The sequence below is a fragment of the Balaenoptera borealis genome (assembly GCF_965194805.1).
Source record: "Balaenoptera borealis genome assembly, chromosome: 1".
NCBI classification, from domain to species: Eukaryota; Metazoa; Chordata; class Mammalia; order Artiodactyla; family Balaenopteridae; genus Balaenoptera; species Balaenoptera borealis.
Genome location: NC_138860.1, coordinates 729,012 through 747,967, shown reverse-complemented (window position 1 = coordinate 747,967; position 18,956 = coordinate 729,012). Strand labels below are relative to the sequence as shown.

Here is an 18,956-nt window from a genome sequence, read left to right as displayed (position 1 = left end):
GGTAGCTTTCAGAGGTTGCATAACTTAGTGGCTGCCTGCCAGTTATGGGAGCTAGAAAAACAGGAGGAACCACCAAATAAGGGGTAGCTGTGTGTAGGTCCACGAGCAGTGGAAAGCACAGAAGATTGGGGGAAGAGTGGAAAGGGATGGAGGGGGCTATTCAGCTGTGGCTGCCATCGAAGAACTATTTGGGAATTTGGTCTGAAACTCAGAAGTCAGCCATGAAGACAGCCCAGAGCCAACAGCCATGGGTTCTTCACCCCCCTCCCCTCTTCTGCCTCCCCTGGGCTCTTCCCGAGAGAACGAGTCACATGTTTCACAGTTTGGTTTAATCAGCAGGCAGAATCCATCTGCTAGAGAAAGGCTGGCAGGCCTCTTCCCGGAACCTCTTTGGCTCCCCCTTCCCTTTGCTCTGGGAGTATCAAGAGTTTTGCAGTTTTGCAAGCCTTCCACATAGCTGTTTGTATCACAAACAGCTGTTTGTGGCACAAATCGAGGCAAATGGAAAAAGGACTGGGGCGACTAAAACCCTAAAATTCAAGTGGTTACAAAACGAGCCCAAGATTGCCTCTTCTTTATCCCCTGTGGTTTCTAAGTAAAGTCCAACTGTGAGAGTCCGTGAATATGCAATTCAGATAACCTTGTATTGATGGGAGTCTCCAGAGATCTCTTACCTGTCTAACAGAGACACAGCAGAGCTAGTTGGCAAACACACAGGTGAACGGGCTGAAGAGACAGGACCTGCAGCTGATCCCTATGCCTGGTCCCCCAAAATGTCTGCAAGAGAGGCACTTGAGACCATTGATTTTCAATATTTTCTTAAAAAACATACAAACAAAATGAACTTGAGGTCAGTACAACTCAGGGAAAGAGGAATAAAAGGAATTTCAGAGCAAAGAGAAAAGGCGCCCTTCTTTAGGTGGTCACGTCCCCACGCTCCTCCCAATACCCACAGAGCAGGAATGTCACCGCACAGCACAGGGGAGCCGTGGAGGGACAGCGGGTACCGAAACTAACAAAAGGGTTTCAGTTCTCGTTGATTATTCTGTCCTGGGATGAATAAAATCCACTTTAAAGACAGGGAAGGGGCGTTCTAATAGCAAAGAACTACATGTACAAATCACAGCAGTAAAAACCACACCTTAGCAGAAGTATGCCCTTAAAAGAATGAGGGAGTAATCAGGCAGCTGAACTTCTAGGCGGCTGCCATCCCCGCCCCTCCCCCGCCCCCTCTAAACAGTATGGACGCATAACAGTGGAGTGAGTAGTATTTGATTCAACAGAGGAAGACCTTCCCCGTATAGATGAGTCACGGCAGGGAGGACTACTGTGAAGTCACAGGAACTTCTGGTTTATCCCTGGCCCACTGAAGGCCCACTTCTCCTCCACCTCTGCTCACCTAACATGTGCTGGCTCTGTTACTCTCTCAGTCCCCAGGGCCCAGAAATACCAGGGGGCCACGGAAAGACCCTCAAATAACACTCCCTCCTCAGCCTTCCAGCTGTTGCAGGTTCACTCACATTCCACCACGTTCAGCTCCCTTCCCACACTCTACACCCAGCTCTGACGCCAACCCTGTCCCCCTCTCCCCAGGCCCCCGAAGTTTTGACAGGGCTCTTCCCTCTGTTTTCCTCCAGAACGGAACTGTGTTGCCCCTGCTACCTGTAGACTAGGAAAGCTATTTATTGTTGTAAAACAAGAGTTGGTATCCTTCCAATCATCGAGGCTGGATACTGTCCACACCCCGGCGCTCATACTCACCTTAATTCTCTGCAACACGCGAGGCACAACTTAAATGTATATTCTCCCAAGCGCACGCTCAGTCAGAAATGAGGAGAAAGCGCCCCCGCGGCCGGGAGGAGAGGTGGTCTGGCCTCTCACACCCACTCAGTGTGCAGTCTCCTCCCCTGAGGGTCGGCTGCCCACCCTCCTCCGGGACAACCACCAGCGCGAGGGGCGTCAAATAAGCACAATCATCGCGGCACTGGTGCCTGTAATCACCCTGTGCACACAGTGAGAAACAGACATTCTGGAAAGGATCCTTGGTTCCCTGCAAACTGTCTCTGGGACCGGTCACTTCTCGCGGAGAACACACACGCCAGCGTCGCAGCGCTGGGTTCCCATGGAGGTCACGACCTCCCAGCTGTCGATGATGGGGTCGTAGCACTCGATGCTGCTCAGCAGGGAGTTCCCGTCGTAGCTGAGGGGGAAGAGTCGGGACTGAGCTCTGCAGCCACACGGCCCCCTCCCACACGAGCCGTCTCCCTCCCGAATCAAACCCCATCGCCACCCCAAATGCGGCTCGGATCACACCGCCCTGGATGACTGGTTTAACCCTCACCCTGCAATTGCATAAAGTCTCCCCCGAAGCACCGTGGCCCCGACGTAGCATCGCGGGGTGGTCATGCTAGTGACCGTTGTCCAGGAATCGGTGCGAATGTTGTACGCTTCGACAGAAGAAAGGTGGGCTGTACCATCGAATCCCCCCACCACATAAATATGGTCATTCAGCAGGGCTACTCCCGCACCTGGGGGAGAAAAGGTACAGCAAATGAATACTGCTAAGCTCAGGATCTGAATTCTAGAAACAAAACAGTGTCACTGACGGCTAGCTGAATTCCAGAATGGCCGAGGGATGGGGACGGGGCCAGACAGGCCTGGAAGAATCTAGTCCAGCACAGGTTACCCGCCTGTAAACCCTCTTGAACTGGCTGTCATCTTCACCTTCGTTAATTCACAGCCCAACCCTTATCAGGAGAAAAGAAGGAAGCGGAAAAAAGAAGGCAATAAAGGCAGGAAAGGGGTTGTGACTGGCTCTGGAGCACATCTAGCCCAGAGGAAGGGTGCCCTCCTTCCTGTACCCCAGCCTGGGGGCTCAGGAAGCCCCTTCGCTGCACACGCACATTCCCTCAGGCAGTGCGCACCACGTGCACAGAGCAGGACTGGCTGCTAGGATGCAGGGAGGGGCCCAGATGCAAGAAACGAGTCAGACAGGAAGCCTTCGCCCTCAGACTGTACCCTAGTCAAAGTTTAGGCTGCCTTTAGTCTCACTGTATTTAGAGACAACAGGCTGGAGGAGAATGGACCTGACTCACGTCTCCCTCTGTCTCCAGTGAAGACGGGGCTGCAGCCCTGGCCCGATGCCTGGCCTGTGGCTGCACCCTCACCGCACATACAAGGTTTGGACAGCTCCGTCTGTTGCCCCCCCAGATCTGACTGGTCTTACCAGAGCGCTTGGTGGCCATCGGTGTGACATTAGTCCAGTGTCCTGTATGGGGATCATATTTCTCAACTGAATTTAAGATATTCAAGCCATCATATCCTCCTGAAAGACAAAGCAGAGACCACTCCAGAAAGAATGGTAAGTCCTTATGCCCATTCCCATTCTGCCTTTCTCAAGTGTTTCAACTAAGTCTTTTAGTTCCAGTTCTCCCTCAAGGGTTCCAATAATCCAAAAAGAAATCTGACAGTACCCTGTTTTCTGCTTCCATGAAAAGGAGAATCCCAGTTAATGAAAAATATACTGCGATAGACCGGGGTTTCAGTGGAAGGAAGTCTGTGAACGTCAGTCTGGTAAAAAGGATCCCACCCCGAGGCTGCTGCCCATCAGTTCTCCCCGCGTCCCAGCCCGCACACCTAGGCAGTAGATGACCCCGCCGGCCACCACGAGGCCGGCGCCCTCCCGGGCCGTCTGCATGTCTCCCAGCATGCTCCACTGGTCGATGTTCGGGTCATACCGCTCCATACTGGTGTGACGCCTGCTTCCGTCAAAGCCCCCGGAGACATAGATCATATCTGCTCGGAATGAACAAGTCACAGCTATTAGAGAACGAGAGCCTTCTGATAACTCTTTTCTCTACAGATCTCCCACAACTCTTTCCAACGTTTGGGGGCAAAAACAAGTGTTTTTTTAAGGGACGAGTCAATTAAGTCCTTTTTAAAGAGGACAGCACAATCGAGACATGTAAAAAGAATGGGGTAAGACGGAACCTTCAGAAACATTCCAAGACTAGATGGGAATTTGCAAAAATACAACTAGTGCCAATTCCCCACTCAGCACACTGTAACTCGATTTACCAACTCTGTTGTCAGCGTTGAAACACCCACGGGTATTTCCGAAAGCAGAAAGGCGTATCTGATCTTACCAGCAGCCTCCACATTTCACAGAGAGGCATGAACCCCGATCCAGCCACCCCACAGTGCACACGCCGCCCTGCGCACCAGCCTACCTCCTAAGGTGGTGGCCCCAGCCAGGCCGCGTCGGACAGTCATGGGGGCCGCAGAATACCAGACCCCGTCGTCGTCAGCCGTGCAGTCTAGACACTCCACTGAGCTGAGGCGGGAACGGCCGTCGTAGCCGCCAAGCACGTAGATCCGGTCGTGAAGGGACACTGAGGCCACGTAGCGTCTCTTCCGAGTGATGCTCTAGGATTCAGGAGAGAAGAGGTCCCTCTGTCATTTCAGTCACGCCAGACTTAGGCCTCACCTTCTGCTGTCCGTCCTGTTTTTATCTATGCACCTCTGCTTCTTCACCTGTCACTGTGCAGCCTTCTGAGCAGAGGTTCATCTGCTGTCTGGATGAAAACCTCTCGCTTCTTCTGTTGCTCTAACAGATTAAAGCCTTCCGTACATTTGCCTCCTTCCAAGGCTTCCAAAGGACCTAATGTCCTTCCGTTATCCAGTACCCGATTCCTTTCTATTCCATAAGGCACTGGGCTAAAGACCGACATCCTTCCATAAAGTAGAAAGCTATTACCACAGTGCTATCTAAGGGCCAGGACCCAAAGACCCGAAAAGTTACGAGAAATGATCAAAAGATATCCAAGTTTTCTCAGAATTACTATTGTTCATTCAGCACTGAAACAGAGACACACTGAAGGAGAGAGATACAAACTTCCAAGTCCCACTGGGCGCCAGTTCAGCGCAGCACAGCTTAACACAGTGTTCAGGTTAACAGGGCACGAGGGGAGCACCCTGGGAGTTGCACAGGCAGCTCGGGAAGGCGCGGGAATGGTGGCGGCCAGCTGAGTGTAACTTGACACAGGGTCACTAATATTTCTGATGTCTAATTAGTCAATAACTAACTACTGTAACTAAGTGTTGTGAGGAACATGATGCTGTTAACCAGGCTTTTCTACTCTAAGGGCTGGATTAGTTATGATCTGGAGTCAGGGACTGCATTTAAGCTCTTTCCCCAGGCTTGGTTCCACCACTACTTACTGGCAAAAAGCTCCACTCCTGAGTCTTGGGGTCATACTTCTCTACCACGTCGATGGGAGACTGCTGGCTTCCAAAGCCCCCGACCACCAGAAGCACTTCGTTGGCTCCTGAGGACAAGGGAGAAGGAGAGAGTTCACTTTCCCATCGCTGCTGGGTAACTCCTCACAGGGAAGGAGAAGGAGAAACAGGGCTAGGATACCTTGTTCTCTGCAGCCCAGAGAAGCCATCTGAAATAGGAGATTCCTCATAAGCCTGCCTAATAGGAAATTATTTCTTCCTGAGAACCTGAATCTCTGAAATTTAAATTTCTGGACAACATTAAAACTCCGGAAGGCAAGCTTGAACACACCCTACACCATTTCAACCCATCTAGACAACTCTGGCTGCTTTCACAACAGGCTCCAAGTGCAGGCTGGAGGCTGGAGGAGCTCTCTGCCCTTCTCACCCCGTAAAACTCAAAAGGGGAGTTTTTTTGTGATGGCCAAGAATGCTCTCCTAACCTTGTCCCCCAAAAGTTGAGAGTTGTGGCTTAGGAACCAAATGATAGATTAAAAAAATCTTTTCCATGACTTTAATTTTTCCAAATTAGCCAACTATACGACCACATTCCCTACTAATTCATCAAAACTGCCAGGTAATCTAAGACTAGGCTTTTAAAGGGAGTCTTTTTCTCTACTATTTTCCCAAACAAGACATTTTGATAGCTTTTATATCGTCCCCTTTCCCCTAAGGACTTATTCGGATAATATTATTCTGATAGTATTTCTTTTGAGGAAATCCCCCGTGTATTGCTCTACTGGAGAGAACACTTAGCTGGAGCATTTAGGGAAATTCAGTCACCAGGAGGGCATTTTGTTGACCTGGACTTGAAAGAGCAAATGTAGTACCTTTAAACTGACAAGAAATACAGACAAGCCCCTAATGAAGTCACGGCTGTGACAAACATCCACAGCTGCTATGACCATCAGGGGAAAGCTCACATACCGCTTCATAACACTCAGCAGGAAGCACGCCACCATCACTTATGGAGTATTCTCGCCGAAAAATTGAGGCTGAATCTTGAATCTTATCAAGCGTCTAGTCTAACCACCAGTTTACAGGCAATATAGGGGACAGAAGAATGTGTTAAATGAGACTACTTGGATGCAGTCAACAAAATCTAGACTGTGGGAAATTCTACAGGTTTCTTCAACAAATAAATTACAAAGGAAAACCAAAGCAGGAGGGAAAAACCTATGGATTAAAAGAGACTAAACAGGACTTCCCGGTGGCACACTGGTTAAGAATCTGCCTATCAATGCAGGGGACACGGGTTCAATCCCTGGTCCAGGAAGATCCCACATGTCATGGGGCAACTAAGCCCGTGCGCCACAACTACTGAGCTTGCGCTCTAGAGCCTGCGAGCCACAACTACTGAGCCCACACGCCACAACTACTGAGCCTGCGTGCCTAGGGCACGTGCTCCGCAACAAGAGAAGCCACTGCAATGAGAAGTCCACGCACCGCAACAAAGACTAGCCCCGGCTCGCCGCAACTAGAGAAAGCTCACGCGCAGCAACAAAGACCCAACGCAGCCAAAAATAAATAAATAAATTAAAGCCCAACAAAACATATGTGGAAAAAAATAAAGTTTCGAAATAAAATAAAATAAAAGAGACGAAAGAGTGCTATGAACTCAGTGCAATGTGTGGGCCTTGTCTGGATCCTGATTGGAGCAACTGAAGTGTCAAAAACAAAGAAAAATCAATTACGGGAAAACTGAGGAAGTGTGTATGTGTACTTGATATCTGATGAAGATAAATGCTGGGTTGTGTGTTTCTTATCTTTTAGAGATACACACAAAAGCATAATATATATGGATGGAATTTTATCCTGTCTGGGATTTGCTTCAAAATACATAGGCTACGAGTTGATAATTGTTGAAACTGGACAATAGGTGTGGGGGAAATGCTTATATTATTCTGTTTTTATACATGTTTGAAATTTTTCTTAAACCCACACATAAAGCATGGACTTTAACCTCCCCCTCTGAGAGGGCGCCTGTCTGTGAACTTGCCAAATAAAGTACGTGGCCCCTTCTCCAAGGTGAGCAGCCATCTCCTTTTAGGAAACGAAGCATGTGAACAAAGGGCCCTTTTGTGCGATGCAGGTTTTCTTTCTGGAATCCCTCCAGGCTGCGGGAGGCCAGGGCCTGCGCTGGCAGCACCTCCCCGCCATCTGCCCCTTTCTCCCGCCTCTGACTTGAGCAGAGGAGGTGAGACAGAGATGACTCCCGAAAGCACCCACAACAGCCAAGGGGATTTTCTACGCTTCGCACGTTAAAAAAAACTCCATTGATTTTCAGCATTAATTTCAAAATCTGGAGGACCAATAGCACTCCCGTTGGCTGCACGTTTCTCAGTAAACGTCCTGGTAACCCTGCAGCCACAGAGGAACGTGGACAGGGTGTCAGCGTGAGTCGCTCAGCGATTTATGGCTCTGAACCCTGGGGCTCCTAGACCACTAGAGGCTGGCGTGTCCGAACCTCTCTGCCAGGAAGGCCTCTTTTCATTACTTTCCCTGAAAGAGCCTGTGTTTTAAAAGACCGCCTGCCACGTGAGTGTAAGTGGTTAACTTCCCCACTGCGGCCGGAGTTGATGTCGGTGCCAACAGAGCTTTTGATAAGGACGAGAGGGCCAGTGTCTTAACGCTGAAAACATGTAATTTTAGTCAATTCTGATGTCTGTTTAGCCTGTGTAGCTTTTTCTAGCACAAAAATGATTTTCTTTTAAAAAGTTTAAAAAATAACTCAAGGGCTAGTATGACTGCCATCCTCATTCACGTTACCCACCCTTTGGTTAAAAAGATTTAAGAATTTTATGTCGTGTGATTATAAAACATATAATATATAAAATACATTTTCACTGTTAAAAAGCTTAAAAAGAAAGTGTTATGAAAAAAATTTAGCTATAATTCCACAATACAAAGACACACCAAAACATAAGATTATTTCCTTCCAGTTTTGTTTCTAAATATTTATACAACATAAATGGGACCATATTGTAGTGCATCCTGTTTTTATTTCATTTTCTCAAGATATTAACAAAATCCTTTAATATATGATTTTAATATTCTTAGGCATTTCAGGAGTTCATGATTTGGGGTTATAAATAATCACATATAATGCTATGATAAACATCCTTGAATATGAAACTTTTCCCAGTCATTTTCTTAACACAGTAATGGGAGGGCTGCCTAGTGAAGAACGTGAACCTTAAAGAAATCTTTTGAGCTATATTATAAAATACTGAGGTTGAAACAAATTCCATTCCCACCAACACTCTAAAGGTGCCAATCCATTCTACTCTCTGTAGCACTGGTATTGTTTTTTTATTCTTTGATACTTTGGTAGGCAAAAAATTGTATTTATTGTTTTAATTCTTGCCTTATCACTGCTAAGACTTTATAACTACTCCGGCTGAATCTCGCCCCTTATGTTTAGCAGGACTCCCCTTCTGTGAGCCGTACACTCAAGTCTCTAGTGTTTGTTTCTTGCATGCATTTTTATGAGCTCTTTGCATGGAAACGACTTTAACCTTTTGCTGTGCCTGCAGCAGATTTATTTTCCTGATTTGTCTTACAATGTTGTACATGATTTTTATTTAGTCAAGTACACTGGCCTTTTCTTTTGCAACTTCTTCTATTGCTTTGTGCCTAGAAAGTCTTCCTCCCTCAGAGGAACTCCTAGGGTTTCACTGTCTTTGGACCCTCAGCTGGGACCACTACTCCAGCAGACTTACGAATGTGAGAAAGAGCCAGGGAAAGGGCTGACCAGAAGGAAGTCTGTTTGTTCTCTGCCAAGGAATGTGGCACTTGTCAAGTTAGATTTTTATCTTTATGATGAGGAAAATGTGTCTAAAACACCTGATAAGAGCAGTGTGAAAAGGCACATTACTCACACCGAGGCCTCCTGACAGTGCCACGTCACTATTTTTTTGGGGGGAGGAGGGGAACGTGTGTGCGCTGGGGTGTTTTGTTGGAGGAAAGTGCAGACAGGTTGCAGGACTGCTAAGAACAGGTTCAGGGACCGACATTTCCATGTGCTCAGAAAAGAAGCCAGTGACAAAGTAGGAACTACAATTTCTATTACATCTTTTATGAGAGAGTAATGGGTAAGATTAATAGTTAAAACAAAATCCCCACACATTATTTGGCATGCTATTTTTCCTCAGCTGTATATTTAATTTCCTTATGCTGTATGCAAAGAGCCATCATCCTGGTAACTGGCTTAGCAACCTCTATGAATAGAGGCGGGCAGAGGATAGGATGGCTGGAACAATTTACTTCTAAGGTACTAACGTGGAGATGCTAAATTAAGAAGCTAGTAGGGTACAGTTTCATTATTTCCTTCCTAGAACTTTGGAGAAAAATGACCTCAAAACTATGAGGGCATGTAGAATCATATTCTAATCCCTCAAGGTCAGGACAATAAGCAAGTTCTCTGAGCAAGCAGGAGCTTTCTGCTGCCTGTTCAAAGAAAAGCAGGAAATGCACTCTAAAGAACCTTCTGGGTTTGGTGGTTCACACAAATTTTCATTGGACTTAGTTCGGTTTAACAAGCAATTATGTACTGGCTGGGACACTTCTGGCTCTACAAGAAAGAAACACATCTTCTGTATTGGAAAGAACTCTAGTGGCTGAATTTAACTCCTTTCATATGCCGAAGAAGAAATGGTAATCCAGAGAAGCTGAAGGACTTGTCCAAGTTCAAACAGCACGTTAGTAGACTAACAGAACTGGGAGTAAAAAATCAAAGTAAGCGAAATGTCTTGTCTCCTAGTGCCAGATTCTTTCCACTACATCACTGGCCCTCCTGGTACTTATAGAATATACATTTGTTATTTTCTCTGTAAGCTTATAGTAATAACACAGAGGTATATAAACAAAACATTAGTAGTTAATATCCCCCCCCCCCCCCCCCCCGCAATCTCACTTTATTAAAGGTTAGTGTTTATCCTGTGTACATATCGTTTGTTTATGCTCAGGCAAACACATATAGGAGTTTTTGCCTCTTTCTTTTCCCCCACTCAGTGTACACAATTAATCTTACGTGTATCTGACTCAATGCTTTTAACAGTTTTGTGACATTCTATGGTACAGCTGTGCTATAATTCAGTCAACCATTAATCCCCCCCTTTACTTGGCATTGTTGTATTCATTTTTTTCTGGATATTAGCAATTTCTAGTAAACGTTCTTATGCATATATCTTTCCTCAAATGTGCTTATTTCTGTACTGACACACTGTTTCTACAGTACAGATTCCCGGAGGTGGGACACACAGGGTGTGCCCGTTTTAAACTCTAGTGACTACCTTGTTCTAATCTGCGGCTCCAGACCTCCTAGTGGAGCATCTTTGAAGCACAAGGTGTTCCCTCACACGTCCTCCTCTGTGTGCCTCTGTGTGCTACCTGTGCGCCTCCCATGCCGCCGTCTGTGGGGTCACTGCTCTTCTTCTTGTTGATACGTATGGGTTCTTTTTACAGTAGAAATGTTAACCTTTTGTCATACACATTGAGTACATTTTCTCCCAGTCCCCATCTTTTGACTTTACGTCTTTTGCCATCAATTAAAAAACCCAAAAAATCCCAAAAAACTGATGTAGTCAAGTAACCTTGAAGAGTTCTAGGTTTTTCTGTTTTAGTTAAAAAGGGGAGTAGAGGAAAGGGAGGTTGCTCTCTCATGGATACAGAATCTCAGTTTTGTAAGATGAGAAGAGTTCCTGACACGGGTTGTACAACAGTGTGAATGTATTTAACACTGCTGATCTGTAAACTTAAAATGGAGACGATGGTAAATTTTATGTTATGTATATTTTACCACAATTAAAAATAGAAAAAAAAGGCTCCTACCCAGAAGTTATACAAATAATTTTCGTATAATTTCTTCTAATATTTTCATGATTTTTCACTTAGTCCTTCAGTCTTTTTTAAAAATTACCTTTTCTATTTTTTCAATTTATCTTGTGTTGATTACATATCTCTGTATATAACAAGCGATACAGATCACATTTTGTCATCTCCCAGGAATTAACAGAACAGCATCCCTTTAAAAACAACAATAACAAAAAGTAGTATCTCTGGGTGGTAGAATTATGGATGACTCATTTATTTATTTTTTGCTTCTCTGTATTTCTAAAACTTCTACAGATATATACTACTTATGCCATTAAAAAATGAGATAAATCATCATTCTACTTAAATCTATCAATGAAAGGCTTAATTATCAATTAACACCTTAGCACACATGAGTCCACAGTCAGATAAGAGCAAAAATAGGAAGTGATAAAAACAAGATACCACCCCATATACACAGAGTAATTTATAACCTATGAAATGCTATCACACACAGTATCTAGGATCCTGGGACAGTGAAATGGAAGTGACGTAACATCTGAGCACAGATTACGTGCCAGCTGCAATGTCAGGCATCTTACATGCGTGATGTCATTGGGCCTCCACAACAACCAGTGTGATAAGACATCAGCGTCCTCATTTCAGAGGCGAAAGCGTTGGCTCAGACAAGTGGACACCCTGCCCAGGCTCACAACCAGCCAGTCACTGGCTGGGCTGGGATCTGAACCCAGGTCTGTCTGCTGACATGGCAGCCTCCGTGCACAGCACTCACGTGTGCCGAGAGCCCTTCTCAGCCTTTCACTTGCTCTTCACGACAACCTTCAAGGGAGGAGCTATGATGACCCCCATTTTACAGATGAGGCAACTGACACAGAGAGGCTGAGTTTCCTGCCGAACACCCGGCAAGTGGTAAATGGGGACCCGCACCCAACCCACAGTCTGGCTCGAGTCCAGGCCCTTGACCACTGCATGCCCTTGCCTCTGGCCACCCTGGACTCCTCTGCAGTTCACCACGCTGCTGCTTCCCCTTCCTCTTTTCTCTTCACGTGGAGAAGGGCAGAGGTGGGGGAAGCAGACCACTTACTCACTACATGGCATTTGAGATATTTCTAATTCACAGGCTCCAAATATACTGAAATACAGTGACAACTTATGTTGCATAATACTTGACAATTTATGAAGTACTTTCACACACTTTATCTCATGTAATCCTCCAAAGAGTCATGTGAAATAGAAGGGAAGATATCCTTGGTTTAAAGGAAAAAAAGCTCAGGGTGGTAAAGGGACTTGTACAAGTTGACACAATTAATACAAGATGCCAGCTTACCTAGACGCGCCCTTGTCCTGGGTCCCTGCATCTGACTGCGCAGCTCAGGCCGCAGGTGAAACTTCTTTGCTTCATCAACGAGGTCCCTGCACTGTAAACTACAGCGGATGAAAGGCTGAAATACAGCAGGTAGGAGAGTGAGCTGCAGGACCATATCTAATAAAAGCATAAATGGCACATATAAAGAATTAAATTCTTAACACAGAAAACCAGTTTCCAAAGCCCTGTGGTTCCAGGAGGGCTGCTGGTAATAATTATGCTGCGGGTTTCCAGAATGATTAAAAAAAGATTTTTTTGAATAGATGTTACATGATTCAAAGGTATGTGAGGGGTATGTGAGTGGACTATAAGGAAGAAATTACAAACAGGAGACAAAGAGTTTGAGATGTGACACTAACCACCGGCATCTTTTCTAATGCGAACGACTGCAAAGCTGTGTCTGTAATTAACTTCCAAAGAGACCAGGGCTGGGCCAGAAGCAGGAGCCCACGCGCCGCCCGTCCAGGCCTCACCTACACATTACAAATCAGCGGCCCCCAGGGTACCGTCCAGGTAATGCGCATGGTGAAGGTCAGAAAACACACCACCGAGATCTCAGGCTGGAGAAACACTTATAAACAAACACGATATGATCCAAGTTGATATTATTGGGTTGACCAAAAAGTTCGTTCGGTTTTCTCGTAAGCTGGCTCTAGTAGCACTTAGCTGTCTTTAACTTCATTCGAAACAATTTTGTTAGACTGTATTGTGACAGCTGTCGTATCAGCGTGCATTAAAAAAAAAATACTTATCAAAATTGGTGAATTTTTGTGTAGCCATTTTAATACTGAAGACGGAAGAAAAAAAACATTCTTGGCATATTATGCTTTATTATTTCAAGAAAGGTTAAAAACGCAACTGAAACGCAGAAAAAGATTTGTGTAGTGTATGGAGAAGGTGCTGTGACTAATCGAATGCGTCAAAAGTGGTTTGCAAAGTTTCATGTTGGAGATTTTTCACTGGACCATGCTCCACGGTCTGGCAGACCAGTTGATAGTGATCAAATCGAGACATTCATTGAGAAAATCAACGTTATACCACGCGGGAGATAGCCGACATACTCAAAATATCCAAATCAAGCATTGAAAATCATTTGCACCAGCTTGGTTACGTTAATTGCTTTGATGTCTGGGTTCAGTATTAAGGGGAAAAAAACCTTCTTGACCGTATTACCGCAAGCGATTCTCTACTGAAAGGTAACAAAGATGTTCCGTTTTTAATTATTGTGACGGACGATGAAAAGTGGATACTGTACAACAATGTGGAACGGAAGAGATCGTGGGGCAAGTGAAATGAACCACCACCAACCACACCAAAGGCCGGTCTTCATCCAAAGAAGGTGATGTTGTGTATATGGTGGGATTGGAAGGGAGTCCTCTATGATGAGCTCCTTCCGGAAAACGAAATGATTAATTTCAACAAGCACTGTTCCCAATTAGACCAACTGAAAGCAGCACTCGACAAAAAGCATCCAGAATTAGTCAATAGAAAACACATAATCTTCCATCAGGATAAAGCAAGGCTGCATTTTTCTTTGATGACCAGGCGAAAACTGTTACAGCTTGGCTGGGAAGTTCTGATTCACCTGCCAGACATTGTACCTTCGGATCTCCACTTATTTTGGTCTTTACAAAATTCTCTTAATGGAAAAAATTCCAATTCCCTGGAATACTGTAAAATGCACCTGGAACAGTTCTTTGCTCAAAAAGATAAAAAGTTTTGGGAAGATGGAATTATGAAGTTGCCTGGAAAACGGCAGAAGGTAGTGGAACAAAACGGTGAATACGGTTTTCAATAGAGTTCTTGGTGAAAATGAAAAATGTGTCTTTTATTTTTACTTAAAAACTGAAGGAACCTTTTGGCCAACCCAATAAATGCATCAAACTCCTTTCATGCTGGCCTCACCAGAAGTCAAAAATAGAGACTAGATAAGCAAAGCATCTTTTCCGAGGCAATTTGGAACAATTTCTGTTTAACAGAGAAGGGGACAAAACTTATCATCCAATGTTGCTTATGCAAAACACTGAGGAGCACGTAAAGTGAAAAGACAACAAAGCACAAAATTAAATTAAGCCATAGACTTTCATTTCTGCCAGGAGACTGACTGGCCAAGCGACCGCCTGCAGACTCCCTGCCCCGGGCCCCCCGGGACATGCTTCCCAGGTCGCTCGTGCCTCCTCTGAGGTGACGGGTTCTGAGTTCACGGCACGGAGCTACAAGAGGCGCCCGCAGTCCTGGGTCCTGTGTGACTCACCTCGGCATCTATGACATCCGTGATGTACCTGGGGGTCAGCAGGGGCATACGGACGTACTGCAGCAGGTCCGGCAAAGACCCTTCCCGCTCCTGCTTGGCGTGCTTCACCCAGGTGATGACGGCCTCGAAGACCGGCTCTTCAGAATCCACCTGCGAGTGTGTGACCACGTCGTGGGGCTGCTCTGTAACCTCGCTTCCCTTCCCTTCCCGCCCCATTCCCGCCACCATTATTTCCCATCTCTCAGAAATAAGTAGGCTCTTGGGAAAACAATCGTTTCAGACACAACTTGCTGAGATCATGAAGAGAGTTATAGTCAGACTGGGTGAAAAAAATCTAAAAGAGATAGTACCTAATAGACCATCAGTCACAAATCGGCTTTTAATTCAGAATTTTCCCCATTCCTGAATTTTTTTCTGGTCATTTCTGAAACTTCAGCAGGGGAAGGGGGAATCTGTTGCCCTATTTGAAACTGGCTCTTTTTTTAAAAATTTTTATTTATTTTGTTTATTTCTATTTTTGGCTGTGTTGGGTCTTCGTTGCTGCACGTGGGCTTTCTCTAGTTGCGGCGAGTGGGGGCTAGGCTTCGTTGCGGTGCGTGGGCGTCTCATTGCGGTGGCTTCTCTTGTTGCAGAGCACGGGCTCTAGGCACACGGGCTTCAGTTGTTGTGGCACGCAGGCTCAGCAGTTGCGGCTCGCGGGCTCTAGAGCGTGGGCTCAGTAGTTGTGGCGCACGGGATTAGTTGCTCCACGGCATGTGGGATCTTCCCGGACCAGGGATCGAACCCGTGTCCCCTGCATTGGCAGCCAGAGTCTTAACCACTGCGCCACCAGGGAAGCCCCCGAAACTGGCTCTTAAAATAACTTTTATTCATAGGTGTTGTCTAAGGACCTCCATGCTCACTCTCGGACCCCTCAGCCAAGGCTGTGAGCAGGAACTTCCCTTACGGCATCGTAAAGAGTGCAGGGTCTTCAAAGCACCGTCAATTAGTATTTGAGCAACTACTCTGTATTAGGCACCATGCTATTTGAGATGACACATATAATTAATAATTTGGGGAACTTAGGTCTAAGCTACATATGACAGACTGGATAAGACACACCCTAAAAAACCTACATTACGTCCCCGGACAAGCACAAGGTACAGTAACACCTAGTACCTCCCCGAGACTGACACCTGAGGACTAGGCCTGTGTCCCTCCATCAGCCCCTAGAGTGTGTCTGCTCTGAGATAACTTTCAGAGTGTGACAGTGCCCAGACAAAGACATCACTCTGTGGACTTCTCTCAAGAACTGAAAATACAGAAAATGTTTCAGAATGTTCATTCATTTGATGGATTTACCAAACACCTACTAGTGCCAGGAATTGTGGAGGGTTAATTATACAACGGTGAACAAATCAGACATGAACCTTCCTCTTAAGTGGGGAGATAACTGTTAAATCAGAAAAATGAACAATCCCATTCTGTCATTATGTACCACATAGGAAAAGTACAGGGGCTATGAGACAGAATGACACGAGATTTCTTCATTTAGGCTGACGGCACAGGGAATGCCTCCCTGCAGGAGCAATAGGTTTAAACCTGATGGAAGAGTAGCAGTTAGCCTCGGGGCAGACAGAAAGCACTTGGAAAAGCCCTACAACTGCACTGTCCAACACAGTAGCCATGAGCCACGTGTGCTATTTACATCTACATTAATTAAAATGAAGTTAAATTAAAAATTCAGCTTCGGGAATTCCCTGGCGGTCCAGTGGTTAGGACTCCACACTTCCATTGCAGGGAGCACAGGTTCGATCCCTGGTCGGGGAACTAAGATCCCGAAAGCCGTGTGGTGTGGCTAAAAAACCCCCCAAAACCCCAAAAGTCCGTCCTTAATAGCAATGAATGTGGCCAAAAAAAAAAAAAAAAAAATTCAGCCTCTCAGTCACACTGGCCACTTTTCAAGTGCTCAACAGCCACTTGTAGCTACTGGTCAGTGAACTGGACAGCACAGACACAGGTCCTTTCCATCTTCACAGAACTTTCTATTGGACAGCTTGGGAAACGACAGAGGTTGGTGTGGCAGAATGAATGAGGGAGGGGACGAAAAAGATCAAGCTGGAGAAGTAAACAGAGCATCAGGAGACTGGATTTCACTCTAAACCGTTAAGAGGCTTCAAGTAGGCCAGTGTTGGGCCACACTGATGTCTGGTAAAGATTACTCTGAGAGCCACCGGAGGGCGGTTTAGAAGGGCTAAGAGCTGGGAGGCCAGTTAAAGGCTACTCGGGTCCATCAGGCAAAAGGTGACGATGCTTAGACTACGGCAGTGACGACAGAATCTGCGTAACCAAATTTATGGGACGGCAAACTAGCCCAGCCTACTCACGGGTTACACGAGGTGAGGGTGCAGAAGGGTGGTCATGATTTTTTAAATAAACTTTGGTTAAAGGCAAGGACGACAGGCTAATAGTTCTGAACAGCTGCGTGCTAGACTCTGACACATTCTAGGTTTAAATTAGATATATCCATTTAAAATGGGGTTTTTCAATCATGAGCAGAGATCCTTGATCTTACTGAGGACAGAACAAACTAGAATTGCAGAGAAAGAGCTAAACTGGGAAGAAAAACCCCCAACACTAATGCTTCACTATGGAGAAGATATTCTCCATAATAAATTTTCCCAGAGACTTCGTTAATGTATCAGGCACTGACATTCTTATTTAATGCTCAGAACAGCCCTACGTACTAAGTACGACTATTATCTACATTTTATGGGAGAGGTATCTGAAGGTCAGGGGTTAGGAGACACGCGTCACACAGCCAAGCCCAAACCCCAGTGTGACCCTGAAGCCCCGTGTTGTTTTAAACAACGTGACACGCTGCCTCCATTGTTTCAAGTACTATTGTTTTACATGGTCCAGAGGAAGCGTTAGCCCTGGGGCCAGACATCTGGTTCCTGCTTCTGGCTGGTATATGAAAGAGAAAAAATGTCATTTGCTGAAAAAAAGCAAAGGCCAGTCTCGCTGGACACTTAAGGAAGACCGTACAAAAGAGTTCATCCTGGCTTCTGCAGAGGTCAGTTGTTTGCCCTCCCTGTTCCATCTGGTTTTATCCCCCAGTCTCCACTGTTCTAAAATAAACGGTTGCTGTGACTACTTCCAGATCTGGTCAGATAGAAACACAGCTCACAGCTCCATGGTTAAGAGAAGAGACTGGGGGTGCAGATGGGCGGTGCTCGTCCTGCCCCTCCTGGCTGTGTGAGGGTGATGACTAACCACAGCGCCAGTTTCCTCCTCTGAAAAATGGACACAGTTCTGAGAATTCAACAAGATTTACAAAGGCCGGACCTCCCCAGCAGTCCAGCGGTTAAGACTCTGTGCTCCCAACGCAAGGGCCCGGGTTCGATCCCTGGTCAGGGAACTAGAGCCCGCATGCCGCAACTAAGACCCGGCGCAGACAAATAAATAAATAAGTAAACGTTTAAAGTCGTTTTTCATTATTTTCTCAGGAGAGTGAGAGAGGAAAAAAAAAATAAAAGAACTCTTAGCCTCCTTAGAGAATCGAATGTCTCCTCACTGGGGAAAACAAACCCAACAGGTGGACCCCTCCCCAGCACTTGGCTCTGCTAGGTGTCTTCCAGAAGCTTCTAACCAGAGGGCTGGAGCACTGGAGAGGAATGCCTGGCTTCCGCGACACGTACAGCCCCTGCTGCACTCACTCCAACGCCCAACCTAACTACAGATCTACACGCGACCACCGCTCTGCGGGGGACTAAGGCTCCCTCTCCGCTGGGCTGCGCCCCTGAGCGCTCTGGCACACCAGGCGGGACCCTGCCGCTTCAACGCCAGGTCCGCTTCAACGCCCGGTCCGCGGGGCCCTCTGCTCCCACGGGTGCCAGTCAGCTGGCTCCGGCTCACGATCCCCAACTTCCCGCCCGTCCTCTTCAATCCACTTCCTTTACAATCTCATTTAAATCCAGAAGGTTTTCTTCTTTCCTCTATGGAATTTCCTCCCTTTGAATAGGCTCGTTATTCTCCTGACGCTCAGTCATCATTTCTGTCTGTCGCTACTACTACACTGTGAATTCTCTGAAAACAGGACTGTGTCTTACTCACTCTTGGCTCCCCAGCACCTGGCATGGTGATTGCTGTATAGGAAGACATTCTTGGTAAATGTTTTAAAATGCTTATTCCATACTGTTTAATAGTGATTCTTAACCACTGGGATCACAAATTTTATTGAGG

At 46.1% G+C, this 18,956-nt stretch overlaps 1 protein-coding gene across 5 annotated transcripts in view; it reads right to left on the bottom strand.

Moving 5' to 3' along the window:
• Positions 1-801: 801 nt before the first annotated feature.
• The window catches only part of KLHL12 (kelch like family member 12), a 29,101-nt gene continuing 10,946 nt past the window's right edge, over positions 802-18,956 (bottom strand). For 4 of the 5 annotated variants that reach the window (XM_082398055.1, XM_082398051.1, XM_082398054.1 and 1 more), the window contains 8 exons: positions 14,733-14,882; positions 12,440-12,554; positions 5,221-5,327; positions 4,230-4,425; positions 3,637-3,795; positions 3,227-3,325; positions 2,342-2,528; positions 802-2,200 (listed from right to left, as the gene is read on the bottom strand). In XM_082398055.1, the coding sequence (XP_082254181.1) occupies positions 2,074-2,200; positions 2,342-2,528; positions 3,227-3,325; positions 3,637-3,795; positions 4,230-4,425; positions 5,221-5,327; positions 12,440-12,554; positions 14,733-14,882 (1,140 nt within the window). In that variant the 3' untranslated portion in view covers positions 802-2,073. The remainder of the gene's footprint in view (positions 2,201-2,341; positions 2,529-3,226; positions 3,326-3,636; positions 3,796-4,229; positions 4,426-5,220; positions 5,328-12,439; positions 12,555-14,732; positions 14,883-18,956) is intronic. The other variant, XM_082398052.1, reaches the window with a different exon arrangement.